Source organism: Agelaius phoeniceus, chromosome 6 (genome assembly GCF_051311805.1).
Source record: "Agelaius phoeniceus isolate bAgePho1 chromosome 6, bAgePho1.hap1, whole genome shotgun sequence".
Classification (NCBI taxonomy): Eukaryota; Metazoa; Chordata; class Aves; order Passeriformes; family Icteridae; genus Agelaius; species Agelaius phoeniceus.
The window spans coordinates 59,707,263-59,725,321 of NC_135270.1; the positions used below are offsets into that span (position 1 = coordinate 59,707,263).

The 18,059-nt window shown below is 38.7% G+C and overlaps 1 protein-coding gene across 3 annotated transcripts in view; it reads right to left on the minus strand.

The window, feature by feature from the left end:
• ARID4A (AT-rich interaction domain 4A) overlaps positions 1–18,059 on the minus strand; it is a 47,379-nt gene that overhangs the window by 15,951 nt on the left and 13,369 nt on the right. For all 3 annotated transcript variants that reach the window (XM_077180830.1, XM_077180831.1, XM_077180832.1), the window contains 7 exons: positions 16,408–16,487; positions 16,211–16,305; positions 15,513–15,645; positions 14,036–14,115; positions 12,255–12,331; positions 10,661–10,827; positions 1,080–1,152 (listed from right to left, as the gene is read on the minus strand). In XM_077180830.1, coding sequence (XP_077036945.1) covers positions 1,080–1,152; positions 10,661–10,827; positions 12,255–12,331; positions 14,036–14,115; positions 15,513–15,645; positions 16,211–16,305; positions 16,408–16,487 — 705 coding nt within the window. The remainder of the gene's footprint in view (positions 1–1,079; positions 1,153–10,660; positions 10,828–12,254; positions 12,332–14,035; positions 14,116–15,512; positions 15,646–16,210; positions 16,306–16,407; positions 16,488–18,059) is intronic.

Consider the following 18,059-nt stretch of genomic DNA (forward strand, 5'->3'; position numbering starts at 1 on the left):
GCTCCAGAACACTTTGCTATAATACATGCTCCATTTCTAAACCTATGATAACTGGTAATATTGAACAGCTTTTGGATTGTGCTTTTATGATTCTGTGCTCTAGAACACACCTCCTTAGAACAGACCCTCTTTTACAAAGGCAGCTTGATTTCCCCATTAATTTTAACAACCTCCCACCCTCAAAAATGAAAGGGGCAAATATTCAGACTCTGCAAGTACTTCAGGTTTCACCCTTAGCTATGGTCATTTCAAATTCAATTACATCAATATTTGCTGCACTCTGTGCTGCTATGGAAATATCATTCAGGTAGCTGCTGTCAAGAGAAAAGAAAGATGAAAAGAAAAGGGAAAAGGGCAGTAGTTACACCTATAATCTACCTCCACACCAAGGCTACTGCAGGATGAAAATGGTAGTTGAAATATAGGACTGAAATGGTGACTTCATGAGTAAAATTTATCAAACCAATATACTCTAAAAGACAAAATTCTGCAGGCTTGAATAGAGATTTTTAGAAAGAAGCATAAAAGCTTCCATTTTCATGTCAGTCTCATCACAACTGCACATGCCTTATGCAAGAGCAGCTCTCCCAAATCAGCAGGTACACCCTGCTCCCTGTGCAGAGCACGTGCACTTCTAATACTGCTCTGAAACCAAGAGTTCAACTATTCTAATTTATTAAGTCTCTCTTAATTCTGCAAAGACAGATGTTTAAAACACACTATTTTGTTGTTCTAGCTACAGGATAAAATAGAATCTTTTGTCTCTTCAGGTATCCCTGCTCCATTTGTGCACAGAGATTAGAGGATGGCACAACTCCATTCTGTGCAGGTTGGATTTCACCATCCATGGACAGACTCCACGGCTTCCAGCCTGGGATTAACAGCAGCAGAGCTCTCAGCCATGGCTGTCACAAGCAGAAATTAACCAAGGGCTTCTTTAACAGGCGTTGGGAACATAACAAAGGCTTTGTGAAAGCAAAACAAAACCCAAACACCTCAGGCAGGATTTGAGTTCCCTTTGAGTGCTGTGCCATTAAAGAAGTGGACAGGACATAAAAAAGAAGAAAATTCAGTGTTACCTCTGTCTTCCATAAACTTGTAAAGCTGTTGGAGGAAGTTGTCCCTCTCTTCAGGATCAAGCTCTTCCTCAGGCTGTGAAAATAAATGCAGTCATAAATGAAAACAGCAAATATGCAAAGTAACCATTTATTTGTACAAAAGCCTAAGAGCAAGAACTAAACCCAAACCACTTCCCATTTGGCCCTGAACCCGTGTAATGGTGAAATATGCAGAAAACAAAATTTACTCAAGAAGACTGAAGTGGTACCTCAGAGGAAAAGAAGAAAATGCAGGTCAGGGAAAGCATCAGTCCATGACAGAATGAATGAGTGACCCTCAAAATGACAACTCTGTTACACACAGCATACCTGCCTAACACAGAAGAGGCCTGGTATTTACAAGACTCAAAGAATTCACAGGAATTCCAGGTTTGTTTGGTTTTTTTTTTTTTTTTGGTTAAGTTCTTTCTGTTTGTTTGGGGCTTTTTTGTTTAACTCATTTTCCTTATCCCAGAGCTTTAGCTCAGATTGCAGATCAATTTTGTACCTGTTGGAGATGCTCCAGACAGTATTTGTTTTGTAATTAAGTTCCAATGCTTGATTTCAGCTTATATTTGGAAACACCTTTAAAGTCACTTCTATAATTTATTATTATTATAAATTCCTTAGTTAAACCATTACAACTCAAAGCCTCAAAAAGATAAACACTCTGACATAAATTTATGGCAAGTAATCCACAGCATGAAATAAAGATATTTCTTTTATTCCAGTGAAAGTTATTTAAAATACAGTAAATTTATTGGAGGGGGTGGAAGGGACAGGGAGAGGAAATAATGTCTACGTATCTTCATGGAATTTTGAGATTCTAGCAGAGACCAAAAAAAAAAAAAAACCACCAAAAAAAAAAAAAAAAACCCAAAGCCTTTTCCCTGCAATGCTTTCTGCATGCCACCTTCTTCCTGCCAGCCTGGCAGTTTGCACAAGGCAGGCTGCAGCTGTCTTGAAGGAAAGACGTAGAGTACGTGTCAAAAAATCTTATCATTACATTATTAAAAATAACAGGAAAGTGACAAGCAGTTCCAGAAGGAAACCAGAACAACAATTTAGATTTCAGTCATCTCTGCATGCTGTAAACTTGAAGCTTCAAGGCAAGGAGATAGGCAGGGAAATGGGGATGTACATGCTAATGCCTTACTAACCAGCAAGCAATCTGCCCAGCATCAGAATGAATCCCAGCCCTGCCTGCTTCACTGAATTCCGAGCTTCTAAACCCAACAGGGCTCAGCTACAATCAGGCAGAGACAATATCTGTGTCTTACTTCACTAATTTTTCTTCTGGAATAATTGGAGGAAATTAAATGTGTAATCACAAGGCTGTAGAGCATCAGTTACCATTTGCTGAGCACATCACAGGGATTATATAAGGAGAAACAGTTATCTATAGAATTAGCATGCTCTTCCAGGTTATCAAGTGAAGTATTGCTATAGAAACCACAGCTTTTTTCTCTCCATCCAGACTGCAAAATAACTTCAAGATCGAGAAATTTCTACCATCTACTGTAATGTTTACTGGCTGAAGGCAATACAGCTCAAACTGTGCAAACTAAATACATCTAATAACAGTAAACATCCAGAAATACTTCTGAATAGTTGAATTAAAGCCATTTCTTCTGTGTGGGCACAAAGCCAAACCAGAACTGTGGGTCAGAACAGCAGAAATGCACATTAAAACAGCAATCTTGCAGCCAGAATTTAGCCCATCCACTGAGAGTGAGTGGAAGAAATGCAGATGAAGAAAAGCAAAAAGGGAAGATGAGAAGTGTTATAGGGTGGGGGCATAAAACCTGGCTGCAATAAGCATCCACCTGTGTGAGACATCCCCAAGGCTGCATCTGCTGCTCTCTGTTGATGGTGTATGAGCTCCTTGACAGAGGGAGGCTGAACTGTGCCTGCTCCTGATGCCAGAACAGGCACCAGATCCTTCTGAGAAGTCCCCTGAGTAAGGTCTGAGTGGCTGCCACCACAGAACACAGCTTGGATCAGCTCCTCCTTTGCTTCTGGCCAAAATGAGAAAGACCAACCTTTCCTGCATTTGCTTACTGCAACATGAGGACAAGATGCCATTTTTTACCAGGGTTATCTGTTTGGAACTGGACATTAAAGAATTCCAAAGAGTGTTTGCTGTTCTCAGAGAGTTTTACTATAAATGTATCAGCTGATATAAAATTATAGAATGGGTTGGGGTGGAATGGACCTTAAAGACCCAGTCCCACTCCCCCTGCCATGGGGGTTCATCTAAGCTGCTGTAAATCTGCACCCAAATCAAGGAAACACCTGAGAAATGTTGATGCCAGAACCTGTGATCACCATCAGAGGGAAAATGGAGAGCTGCAATTGCCAGCACTGCTTTCCAGCAGGAACCAGGATGACAGTGCTGCTCTCCAAAACTCACTGCCACTATCCAGATATTTGTGCTCATTTTAGACTTGGGCATAAATAAATTCAGAGTGATAATTGTTTAAAACCAGTTACTCAAGAGAGCTCTGTCTCTCCATTTCATTTTTTCTTATAGAGATGTTGCAAAAAGGGGGAGACTATAGCCAAAGGTAAGTCCAAGTGAGAGGCAAAACAACATGAAAATTTTAAGCTGCAAGAGTTCAAAGCTGAGACCTTTCTGCTGCTCATCCAATACCCACAGCTAAATGCAACGTGAGAAGAACTTTTTAGTTTCAGGATGAGAGGCTGAATTTCATTTCAATGAAACTAAATAAAAATCTCTAAGATGCCCCTTTTCTAATTTAAAGATTGAAATTTTATGGGTTCAAGATTTTTTCTGACAAGCAGGCCACGTCTGTTAGGGAACACTGGAAATAGCAAAACAATAAAATTGTCCATGAATGTTATCTTTTTATCTTTGTATAATGGACATGTTTTCCCTTCCCAACTCCATTTCTTATGGTCTTCCAAACAACATTAACAGCATTCATGTATTTTCTAAAACTATCTGGTAAGCACCAGCAACATGAGGCACACAGAAATGTGTAGAACACTTGTAACTGGTTTTGAGTCACCTAATTCACCATGAGCTTTGCCTCTGTCCTTAGCATGATTTTCAACAAGAATGTGGCTCTGTTATCCTGACTCATCATTTACTCTACAGAAAGATGTGAAAGCTTCTGTGGGTGCCAACCTTTAGAGCTGAGTGGGAGCACAAAGGATGAAATAGTTTCTTCTACAAAAGCAAGAATGAATCTCTACCTCCAAGCACGTACACCCTGAACTCAGGCAATCCAAGGTGGAGCTACCAGGGACAGATCTTTCTTTTATGTTATAAATAGACTGACAAGACCATAAATGCTTCTGTGAAAGAAATGCAGGTGAAGAGGAAGAGCAGCATACACAGGATTTGGAGTTCAGAGGAAGAGATGATCAAGACAAGCTGCCAGAATTACAGAAAATGTAATTTTGTTGCTTCACAGTACTTCAATGAGATTTCATCACTTGCACATTTGCTTTCTAACGCCGAGCTTGAAAACTAATTAAGGAAATGACAAGAATTAAACTGATTGCAACAAGTTAACAGCTTTAAACCACGTGGAGATGAGCATGGTCTTAAAATGTTAATTTATACCAACAAGAAACCAGAAATTCCACAAACCAACAATGACTCACTCCAGAGCTGTGCCTCAGTTTGCAACTTCCCTTGGAGTGACATTCTGAGAATGCCTCTTTGCATAAAACTGTGAGCAAGGAAGGCTTTAAAGAACATTTGTGCATGGCATGATGCAGGCTGTGCTTCACAGTAGCCAGAACTCCTCCAAATGCACACATGCATGAGAAGGAGGATTAGCTAATCAATGTTTAGCTATTTTTAAAGGCTATTCTGTGCATTACACATCACAGCTGCTTGGGGGGGTTTATATATACAAATCACAGAATCTTAGGTTGGTTTGGATTGGAAGGGATCTAAAAAACCATCTTGTTCCATCTCCTGCCATGGCAGGGACACCTTCCACTATCCCAGGCTGCTCCAAGCCTCATCCAAGCTGGCCTTGGACAGTCCCAGGGATCCAGGGGCAGCCACAGCTTCTCTGGGCACCCTGTGCCAGGGCCTCACCATCTTCACAGGAAATCATTTTTTTCTTAGTATCTAATAAACCACTTCTTTCTGGATATCACCCTTCATTAACTTGGAAATTACTCTTTTCCTGTATTGAACTTCCAGAGTCAGCTATTTCAATCTTATTTTAAAATACAAATAGGCTGCAACAGACATGGCAATTTGGGTATGATTTTATGTGATCTCCCACAGCTAGTGAGAGCAAAGCCTACACAGGGAACAAGAATTATTTTGAAGCAAAATGTAAATATTTTAATAGTTGACTACTGATTATTTGTAGAAATTTCAAGCCTCCTAAAACACATCATGGATTTCTTATCCTTCCTTTATGGACTTAAAGTTAATAAAACATATGGAAATAGCTTATCATGAGAACTGAAATCTTTGCTTATTTGCAGAACAGGAACATTGGAAAATGCCTCTGGCATCTTCCCTTTTCAACAATGTAAAGCAACTGTGACTGATTTTTTTGATGCTGTTGTGATGCAAGAACCTTAAAAAGGTGAAATGAATGCACCCCATTAAACATGCCACACACACATCCTCCAGGTGACTGTCAGAAACAAGCCTTGAAGAAAATCCCTCTTAGCAAACACCTGGAGGTGCCACAGCTCTTCCCTCAACGAGCCATGGAGACCTGGAATTTTTTTCTGAAGAAATTCCTGGCCTTTGCTCTGGTCTTCAGTGAATGTATCTGTGGAGAAGGTGTACTGAGAAGATATTTGAAATAACTTAAGATCTTCATTCTAATGGAATCAGAATGGCTCACAGGGAGACAGAGCCAAACCCAAATATTGCTTACACATCCCCTTGTAAAACAGGGAGTATTTCAATGTTTAAGCTTGAGAAACAAATGTGATGGGTCACAGTGGATTCCACAGCTTCTCCTACCAGCACATTTTCCTGTCTGGAATCCTTTGCTTCACTACTTGATGTTTAGATCAGATTCTTCTTCCCTGACAGAACAGCTTCAAGACAAGCAAATACAGTAGTAGATACAACTTGTTCTGAATAAAAATCAGGTAATGTTCAATATTCCAAGAGCTTTTGTTTCTATGTGGAGATACTGGAGTTAAGATTTTCCCTTTCCTTTTAGCTGCAGTGCATAGACTGCCAAATGTACCTTCCAAACACAGTTGACTATCTTCCTCTGACATGCTGAAAAATGGCTAAGAAGGAAAAGCAATATTCAGATTTTTATGTGGATTCAAATTAATGGAATGATTCTTTTAATTTTCATTCAATAAAGAATTTCTTTTTATACTACTTCAGGATTTTTTTTCACTTTTTATTAAAAGTGCTATTAAAATCTTAATTGCTAACGGAAAATAATCCTGAGTTGCACCATGTATCACCAAAATTTCAGCAATTTGAACATGCTGAGTAGCTCTGTGTAATGCAATCCCTGTTAGAGTCCATGACAAGCAATTTCCACATTGTCCTCCTTCCCAGTCAACTCTGGACCACACAAGTCACTCACCAGGGGTGAGGAGGAGGAGCACCAAACCAACCCCATGTTTGTTCCCCCTCCTTAGCTTAAAAATGCCATGTAAAGCCTGGAAACGTGGTGGTACCAATTCCACCACCTCTTAAAGATGTCACAAAAGGCAACACACTTAGAATGATAGTTTCTGTCAAAATAAAGTTGCAGATTTTTAAGCTAGCTACTGGAAAAATGGCAGGATCTAATATCACCAGCTACAGCAGATCTCTCTGCTCCATTATAAATATATATATTTATCATTATACAAGATCCTACTTCAGAAAAACAGGATCCTTTCCATTCCAGAATTAGACTTTTGTGACTGACTTTATCCTGTGATTATATATTAAGTAGGTCTGTGTCCATTTGATTATTTAATGATGGCCTATCATGGCTGGGCAGCAGCTGGAGAGGCCTTGTCAGCAAAGCTGCTGTGCAGACCAAAAGATGGGAATGGGGGGAAATAAAAAGGTATTTCTAATAATCTCACTCCCATCTCTAATAATATAACCAATTACAGTTCTAAAACAAAAAGCCCACTGAGAATATTCTGGGAGAGGATGGACAGAAGCATTTTTTGACCTTGATTAATAAAAGGAAGCACTCTATAAAATGTAGAATTTCACCAATTCCACATCTGTATTCAAATACAGGCACAAAAATCCCCAAATCACTCACTTATCAAATCTCTCTGCAGCCAGTATTACTGCCTTTCTAGGGGAAAAAACCAGAAATTCCTGAAATTCCCTAAATGTTGTCTGTTGCAATATCTAGCACGGCCCACAATTAAAAATATGTATTTTAACAGCTGAACCAGGAATTTGACTTAATAGGCCATCATGTCAGTTCTGCTGTGACATTATCTAAAAAGATTCATATCTACCCTCTGCTACACAGCTTCAGCATGAAGATGCTCACCTTACATTCCTACTTGTCACCAGGAAATAATGGATTTCACAGCTTCTCCTATCAGCACATCCACCTGTCTGGAATCCTTTGCTTCACTATTTTACATTAACATCCTTCTTGAAAAATAATCTCTATTTCTTTTACAGGAATGCCTTTTTTTTTTTTTTTAATCACCAAGCTTCCCCCTCCCCCTTCTTTGTTTGAAACACACAGCATTTTATGCAATAGGCATGAAAAATGATAATAAAAATGGATACTGGAAAACTAGTACAGCAATCCTTGATTTTCAGTGACTGATAGTCTGAAATTTTAACCAATGTTAATACAGACAGAGCAATACAGCCTGCAACAGTTCACACCCTGCAAAATGTGGCCTATTCAGTCTTTTTCACTGCAAACAGAGGGGAAAAAACCCAGAGGATTTTACATTTCTGCACACATTCATCTCAGATTTATCTTATCATACCATGATTCTTACACAGACATCTCCTCCATTTTCCAAAACACTGATACCCGAGCATAAAATTCCCATCTAAAAATAGATTTTTATTGTCTATTTTTTTTTTTATTTTTACCTGGAAAGATCTCTCCTGGCTGCAGGCTCCACCAGACAGTTCCCAGATCAGAAACCCAAGTCAAACCCCCATCCCCAAGCACCACGCTCACATCACAGATCCAAGCACCCGATCCTTACCTAGCAGCTGCATTCTTTCAAACGTAAAATGGTTTTACTTCCTTTCTATCTAATCTGCCCACTGCCTGGACATATTTTCAGCCTGACTTCCAAATATTCGCTCGCGTTCGCTCTCTCTCCCCGCGCGGGGGCCGCGGTTAACCGGCATTACTTACATTCTCTTCCGCACGGGGAGGGGGGAAAAAAAATAATAAAAAAAAATACTAATAAAAAGAACTAGGGAGACTAAGGAGAACGCGAGGCATTAGATGAAAGGCAGAGGAAGGGCCAGCCCATCTCCGAGCCCCCGGCCAGCCCCGGCTCCCGCGGCCGCTCCCCGCGCCTGCGCCGCGCCCGCTCCCGTTGCCCTGGGAACGCCGAGGCCGCCGCCAAGCGCCATCGGCCATTCCGTGAGGGAAGGGAAGGGAAGGGAAGGGAAAGGGAAGCGGCCTTTGACCTTCCTGCCCACACGCACAGGCCGCACCGGGGCTCCGCGGGTCGTGGTTTTGGGGGGTATTGTGAGAACGGAGCGGTGGGGAAACAAATAAATCCCGCAGTGCCTCCTCTCCCCGCCCCCCTCCCCCCCCACCTCCGCCCATGCTTCTAAATCCAACATCCAGGTTACAAGCAGGGAGCAGAAATAGAAGAGAATTGTGTAAAAGCAGATTGATGGCATGAGGAAACTGGTTAACTTCATGGAAAAGGAGCCACTTTAAATACTCGAATGCAGAAAAAACTGTTATTATGAGAATCGTGGAATCACATTCCACGATCTGGGCTGGAAGGGACCTTAAAGATCATCCAGGTTTAACTCCGTGCATGGGGACACCTTCCACCAGATCAGGCTCCTCCAACCCTGTCCACGCTGGCCTGGAACAATTCCAGGGATGGAGCAGCCCCAGCTTTCTGTGGGCAACCTGTGCCAGGGCCTCACCAGCCTCACAGCCAAGAATTCCTTCCTCATGTCAAACCTAAATCTCTCAGTCAGTTTAAAACCATTCCCCCTTGTCCTACCGCTCATGCCCTCGGTCCAAAGTGCCTCTCCAGCTCTCCTGGAGCCCCTTTATGCCCTGGAAGGGGCTCTCAGGTTTATCCCAGAGCCTCCCTCAGGTGAACACCCCCCAGCTCTCAGGCTCCTCTGGGGCAGCCCCCACAGCTCCCTGTGTGCTGAGGACAAAGAGCTCCAGTGGGGTTTCATGAGACCAGAAGAAAGGGGAGAATCCCTTTGTGAGGCAGCCCAGGGCATGTTCAGCTTTCTGAGCCACGAGCGCTTACTGCTGGCTCAAATCCAGCCTTTTATCCACCAGAACCCCCAAGCCATTCTCCACAGGCTGCTCTCCATGAATTCCTCTCCAGTCTGGACAAGCCACAGCACGTCAGACACAAAGTGCATCCACCACATCATCCTGTGATTCCCAACCTAACAGGCACGAAGGGCTGTCCTCTACTTCTCCTAAGCAGCATTTACTGCCCTGTGAATCAGCTCATAGTTTCAACCTCCTGCTTTTGCTTGAAATTTTTGTCTTTTTAAAATCACACTACTGTTTTCTGAAACAAGTTACTTCTATATAACCTACATACATGTGAGTTCTGCAGTATTTTAATTAACCATTTTGTAACTTATTAATATTTTTATAAGGTTTTTAAAGGTTAAATTATTTAATTAAGAAATGATATTTAAATTATTTTTATTTTTAGTTTAGTTATTTGAACTCCGCAATGCAGACTTTTTTGTTTAATTATAAAATGTAATTTAAATTTATGAAGAAGGATTAGCTTTTGTTTTTAATTTTTTTTGTTTTATATATTAGTATATATTAGTAGATTTTATCTATTATAATCTACTATATATTAGTAGATTTTAAAACTTTCAATTTTTTATTTTGTGAGATATTACAAGTTTTTATTTAAAGTATATACGCATAATTTTAGTATTATTAATTAATTTTGGAAGCTTTCTCCATGACTTCATGTCAATTGTAGTGTTCTCTTAAGGGTTTTTTAGTATACAAAGTTTAAAATCCTTAGTATCTAGAGATCTAACACATACAAAGAAAAATCCAAAAGGAAATTACAGAAGAGAAATACAAAGATACTGTATTTAAGGTGGAATTACTACTATTAGGCTCAACCTAAGTTTTTAGGTTTTGCCTTTTCTTTTGACCAGAACCTTTCACTCTTCTCTGCCTTGAATTTAGTTTTTGAGATGGGTAACAGGAGACAACTTGCCACTGCTCACAAATCCCAATAGAGACAACTGTAGCAGAGAGAAAATGAGCAGGAGTGAAAAGACACCAAAGTGAGCTGAGTCTGAGAATAGTATGTTGGAAAGTGCAGGACTGCAGGCAAGCAAGTCATGAAATTATCCCTGAAAGATGACAGATTGTCCAAAAATGACTCAAATTGAGCAGACTCACCACTACTTCTTCTGTTTTCTCTTCTCTTTTAGGCTCTTCTTCATCAGTTTCTGCAGCAGCTCCCTCCTCCTCATCACTGCTGGAGGACTCCAGGATCTCACTGATGTCCATTTTCCAGATCCGAGGCACAGCCCTGGTGCTGAGAAATGTGCTTGCCTCCTGTAGCCCTAGAGAGGAAAGGGCCCTGGCTTTACCTCATCTGCAGCATTCACAGCCACAAAGCTTTTTTTATTTCCTTTTCACCTTCTTGTAAATCACAACACCAACTTAAATGCAAGGAATCCATCACAGATCAAGCACCATGGCTTACTTTGCTCTTTGCAAAATAGCATGGTTTAGATTAAAAAAAAAAAAGGAAAAAAAAAAGAGCACTGCCCAAAGAGATTTGACATTAATGTTTGGAAGAGAGGGAAAACATGTTAGTGAGCAAAGGAGTGATGGGACAGGCACAAGTTACATTTGTAAAATGGAAATACCTCAAATTCTTTTCCTTTAAGAGGTGCTCCAAGGGTGGAAAACAACAATGGAAAACAAACCCAGATAACCCCAAAATCTGCCCCTCAGTCACAATAAAAGACTTTAATAAAAGAGCCAGAAAAACACCCAAAAGAAGAACATACTGCAATGAACTGTTCAGTGTTAGCAGAGAAGAAAAGGCACCAGTTTTTAACACTGCTGAGAGAAAAACCTCCAGACATTGGTCTCAACTCTCTTTCTCTCTTTTTCTTTTTTTTGAAACCATAAACCATTAGTACCTTTGGTTCCAAAATATTCCCTTGTAGCAAGGAATGTCACAACCCAATTATGTTCTCCACAGGAAAAAAAAGTCCCTTTCTTCAATTTATCTCAAACCTGGCATCTGTTCTTTTTTTTTGGCTGTTCTAAAGTTCTTGTACTGTGAAACAGTTATTAAGAACAAAGTAGAAGAGAAATCATATAGTATTAGACAAATCAATCAAAACCACCTCAACCTTTTATTTGAAGCATTTTAAATTTTGACTTGTTAAGCAGCTGCTGCACATCTTTACTCAAACCAGATACTGTTGTTGAGTGGGGATTTTCTTGTTGCTGGGTGGCATTTTAAATTATAATTTTTAATAAATACAATCAAAACATTTCTCTTTAACACATTTGATGTTTTGATGGATTCTGGTACCCATGTCATCTATCCATTCATCCAATTCTGTAATTATATTTTTAAGTTAAACATTAATCACAGACTTGTTATGAAGTTTACACCCTGCTGTCTAGGTATCTTTAAAGTAAACAGTGTTTTGAGCAATAGCACAAAATTTTAGCATTAGGAGAGGTAACTATATATTCCATTGCTCACTGACACTTCAAATAGACTACACTGAAAATATTCTATTCATTTTCCACAAATTTGGACTGGATCAAAATAATGAAATAAAAATAAAATAAAGAAGATTCCTACTAGACGAAGCTATATCCAAAGTTTCTCTAATTTCTCCCATTTAAAATTGTTTACAAAATATCCAAGAGCAATTATCAGAAATTAAATTTATCAACAAATGTAAAAAGAACCTTTGCATGAAATTACTTCTTTAAACACCTAGAATTTATTCTAAATTACCTTTTTTAGGAGAGGACTCCGATTTTGGTAAGTCTTGAAGATCTAGCTCCTTAATGTCTTTTCTTGCTATTGAGTAACTGTAAAAAAATAAGGTTTTGTGATTACATCACAGAAAAGCAAGCATTTGATTTAGAAAAACAGCAACTTCTAAAATTTTCAAGAGTTATCATTCACTGCAAGGTCCTTGCTAACAACTACCTGCCTAAGGCACTTGTTGTGTATGGTCCAAATACAAGAGTAAGTTACTCAGGGTAACTTTCCAATCTTTGACATCCAGGCATTAAAGTAGCCTTAAGTAATTAAGAAAACTTTGTAAATGTCTTTTATTGTAATTGCTTAATCTGCACAAATTTGCAAAGGTTAAACATGCAGACAAAAAAAAAAATAATTTCTGAACTGCAAATATGCACAAGAATCAACAGCTGCTCTCCAAAACAAGGATCTAGCTAAGAGGACAGAAGCAAGTCCTCTATTTTCAAAATGCCTTTTTACTAGCACAGAACAACAGTGAAGCCAATTCACAGATTTGCATTGATAGACAGTTGATTTTAATTTTTAAATTACAAAAGTGTTCTCACAGCAAAACATATGGAGGTTGCTCTGTTCCAAAGTCATACTGGATATCCAGTCACTGAGTTACAGGAGAAATCCCAACCAAAATGCAGGGAGAGCCTTACAAGTGAGTTAGGCTAACACATTTTTTTTCCTTCTTTCATTATATCAGAAAATCTGGAGTAAAACTTTACGAATCAGAGGCTGCCATTTTCTGAAGTTAGAGCTATTAGGTTATGGGGAGAAAAACCAAAAAATCAGACAGAGCATATCTAGATGTTTCACCACTAACATTCAACCTTCAGCACAGAGCCAGGCTTCTCCAGAAGGCTGATGATTTATCCACATGAAGAGGCCAAAATGAACCAAATCTTCAGGTGCTTGAAATGCATTTCAGTAATCAACTAAATAACCTACTCAAAATCATGGCTATCAAAATCAAAAACTGCTCACTTTGAAAGAAAGAGGGTGACAGGTGGCCTTTGGCAAGGAAATTTTTATTTACAATCTGTTACCACAGATGCAATGCAATAACAATGAAGAGAAATAAAGGGGAGCAGCCTTAAAATACCCAAAAGCAGTCTTCATGCTCTTATGAATACATAATTCAGTATATAAGACACATCTCTGTCTCCCTCTCCTCCTTCTGCCTTTTAGAGTGGAGGATAGACTAAAAGGACTCTTCCTTCTCTTTGAAGGAATATGGTTCATGTTCTGTAAACATTTTCATTTTAACAACTCTATGTGAATTCTCTTTTCTATTAAAAAAAAAAAAGTAGATTGAACCCTTATAAACTATCTAAACAGCTATGGACATCTGGGCACTGGATGTAATGAAACAGATACCCAAACTATTACAACTGACACCCATACAGAAGGTAATTTAAGGCAGTAAGGGAAATAATTAAAACCAAAACTCACTTTAAAGGATAGAAATTACGTAAAAAAATAAAGGTAAAAACATCCAAGTGTTTACACTTGAAATTATTGATACTTTTACATGAAGATGCACCAGAAACTTTCTTGATTCAAAGAATTCTTATTGTTACACAGAATGGAAAGAAGGGTGAGGAAGCTGGAAATAGATTGTGAATGCCAAATGTGTCCATCCAGCATTACAGAAAACTGCACCCTCTCCTTTTGGAAGAAATAACATCTCCAGGAGCAGTATGTGCTGGATTTCCCAGTTTCCCCCCACAGATCTGTCACTAAAGTGAGCTGTCACTTACAATTTGGAGTCTGCAAAGGAGCGAACTAAACACTGGTCCTTCTTCACGGTGACATCGTCATTGCAGCTCGGGGACACCACCTGAGGAGCCAAGTAAAACATTCCTTTATAAAAAACCCAAAAAACTGCACACCAAAACCAACCAAACAGACAAAAGCTGATCCTGAAAGGAAAGAAAGATAGACTGCAGGAAAACTGCTGTTTGCTGTTTCTTCTATTATATTTCCAGTATTGGATAAACAAACCTACTTCCATTTTTACTACTAAAGGCCAACAACAACACATTTCAAGAAGCAATTTACCCCAAGCTATTGACTTGTTCTGTACAAGCCAAAAAAGTCTAAAATTTCATTTGAAAACTAATCTGCTGAGGTCACATCACAGGATCCTGTTCATTCACTCTGCTTTTTTAGTTCGTGCTCACACAAAAGTTTTTTAAAGCATCTATTTAAAAAGTCACAAACCCACTTATTTTATACTTGCTTCTGATTTTTGGCATTTAAACTGCGAGTTAAGTTGGTTTTTTGGTTTGTTTTGTTTATTGAGGTGTGGATAATATAAACCACTGTGAATCCACCACATCCTTCCACAGCAGTATCATCTCTAGGTCTAAAGCCAGTGACAAAAATACATTTGCAGTATTTGTATTACCACCAACAGAACAAGTTTATGTTTTGCTCTAGAAGATATACCAGCAGAAAATGTTAAATGCAAATATATGACCTCCAAGTACTTAACCCAGCAGTTCAGAACCATGGTAAATAAAAATCTGTCATTACTAAAGGGAGCTGCAATCAGAACATGTACAATATCACTTTTTAAATTGAGGTACATACAGGGGGATGAGGCAGTGTCAATTGTTCACCCTACATCACACCATGTCTGAAAATAGCAAAAAGTTTTCTACAGAAAGCAACTTTTAACATGCACATGTAAATTTCTTGTGTGCATCAATAAGATGCAAAGTTTCTGCCTTTACAATACAGGTCCACTTGAGCTTGGATTTATTTAATTTATATTTATTGTCAGCAGTGGCAATGAACAGCTGTATCATTTATTGACACTCAAATAAAAATAAGGCACCAACATCTGCTCCTAGAGTAACTGACCACTGGTACAAAAGCAAGCATCAAAGAAATCAGTATTTCATCAAACTGAAAGTCTAGGGAAAAAGACAATTACATTTAAAAAAATTTCAAATCCCACTGCAATTAAAATTCATAAATCTAGATCCTCTCAAATTGCCTAGGAGTGCAAGTCCTAACATATTTTAATTTTAGAAGAAAAGTATCATTACACACTGATCATTTTCTATGCAGTTCTAAAACACTTGAATGCCACGAAACTAACTCACACATAAATGTTAATCTCTGCTTTCCTACTCTTCAGAGATACTGCAAAACACTTGTATTTTTAGCCAGCATGGGAGTAGAGCTTAGGCTGACTGCATTCACAGCTTTGCTGCAACAGGAACTCACCAAAGCTGGGTACCAGTCTGCCTTCTCTGAATTACAAGTCACACTCACAACCTTGCCAAGCAATTCATCGTTGAGGCGCCTCTTGTCTTCATCCTCTTCTTCACTACTTTCTTCTTCCTTTTCATCTTCAGTACTGCATTATCAAAATGTATAATATATTAAAGTTTGTCTGAAGTTATTACTTGAAAACCAAAAATAGCTTACAACAAGATTTTTCTTCCCATTTCGCAAAGCTTCAAAAACAGTTGTAATTTTAAGAGCTGAAATTGCTTGAAATACACTTAAATATTAAGTGCACTTACTCAGTAAGAGGAGTTTTATAGGAATTCTTTCTAAGTAGCAGTATTTTACAACACCATCATGTTAGAACTGGAGACATGACTCATGTTTTGATTGTGCACAGACATGAAATGGAGAAAAATCCTCTTTACTCCAAAAATTAAAAAGCACCTTTTTTTTTTTACTGTGTTCAATATCATGAAGGTTAAAAAATCCTACATTTCCTATTAGATGAAAGAAGCATAAATATTCTTAAGGATACTACAGGGAAAAACACCTTCAATTTCACAGTATTGCCAGCATATGACCATGTCTGTCAGCTGTGCACAAAATTCAGGTGACAGAGCACTCATTCAATGGGACTGCTTCAGTTTTAGCAAAGAACACTAAAGGAAAAGCAGAACACTCTCAAAACTCACACAGGAAGAGAAGATCTTCTCCCTCTATTAGATTTCTTCCCAATAACTGGAGTTCCAAAGTGCTCTGGATTGGTTAGTGGCAGTTGATCAAGTGTCTGCACGGAAAAGGGGGAACCAACAATGGTTTGCAGTATTTTGTTATAAAAGAAATATGAATTAACTATTTCTTTTTAATTCCATGTCCACCACTGCCTTACCTCACTTTCTGCAAAGTGCCTTTCTCCCTTCAAGCATAATGAAGTTCGTCTCAAGGTCCTTTCATCACCGTCATCAAAAACTAGGGGGAAGCCAAGAAAGCCATCAGCCCAAGCTGATCAGATCCCAATCCCAAATCTACTGCTTATCCCACAATCAAGAACATTCTCTAAAACATCACTTTCAAGCCTAATTTACTCACTCTTTAGTCCACAAGCAAAAGGAAAGTCAGTATTCAGGATTCAGTCTTGGAATAGGTTTTCACACAGAGATTCAAGCCAGGACCATGTAAGGCTTTGGATGCAAGTCTCAGTGTAATTTAAACATTCTTCTTATCAATACAAATGCACATTTCAAACCACAAGCCTGGCTGCACACTAGTTACTATCATCTAGCAATCTTTGGGGTTTGTTTGGTTTTGTGGACTTTTTTTCCACCCTATACATTTCTTCCTTCCTTATCATCATTTAATAAATATGGTACTTTTTATTTCTCCTCTTGCTATGAGCAATCCCACAAAAAGATCAATGGAAAGAAAAACAAGTTTCTGCTACATTATCAATGCCATCTTACAAACAGATCAAGGTACTGGAAACCTGCAATTCCAGGTCTGACACTTGATAAGGAATATTTAGTCCACATTCTGTTGTGTTATATCTCGTGAATAGGAAGTTCCATCAATTTCCATCAATACACAGCAGAAGAAGAATAGAACACTGTGAGGCTACTGCAAGCTTTGCCTGAGAAAGATCTGTTCTTCAGTTTAGATCAAACTCCTTCAGGAAAATTTCCCTGAAGAGAAGAAAAGCAAAGTTCCCAATTCCCCCTGATAGCAAAGAGCAGAGCCCAGGTGGCTGCAGGCTGGAATCCCAGCAAGGTCCAAGTTTATTTGTGTGGGGTCAAAGTGCAGAACACAACACTTCCCTATATTTAAACTACTTGAAACAGGCTTTGTGCACTAGTGAAAGAAAGTTTCAAGTGCTGTGCATAGCAGTATGGTAATTTTGGCATACTTCTAAAATTAATTAAGCTGGATAAGATAAGCTTTAAGGTTCCTCCATCTTCAGAGTAAATACTGCTGTGGTATGCTCCATATGCTCCACTAGTGAATTATCTTAATGGCTCACAACACTTGTGCACACAAAACAATTAACTTTTCCCCCTCCAAAAATCTCTAACTACTACATTTTCAAGAATAATCATTTTAGGGGACAAATGGCTGGTGACTGCCAACAAGCAACTTGATTGAAAAAAAGGAAACAGAACCTAATACTTGATAATAGAACTAAACTGCTTCTTTTTATTTATTAACTCCAAAATTGGAAGCTCTATGTCTTTATTTAAAGCTAGTACAGGAGAGGGATAAAGCAAATAAACTGTTCATAAAGGAGATGACATATACCAGTTTTTCATCCTTAAAAGATTAAATGTTATAAATACAGAAGGTTAAGTAAAATACCCTCAGTAAAATACACTTAAATTAAGACACAAAGGAAATTATGACAATCAAGAGTAACAATTTATGTTGTGGACATGTACAAAGTACCTGCAACTGCCAGTGTAGCTGCAGAACATGGAGCAAAACATCCTTGCAGAACAACAAAGTGTAAAAGAACAGCATAAAGAGAAAGATTTCCTTAGCTACATAAGTGAT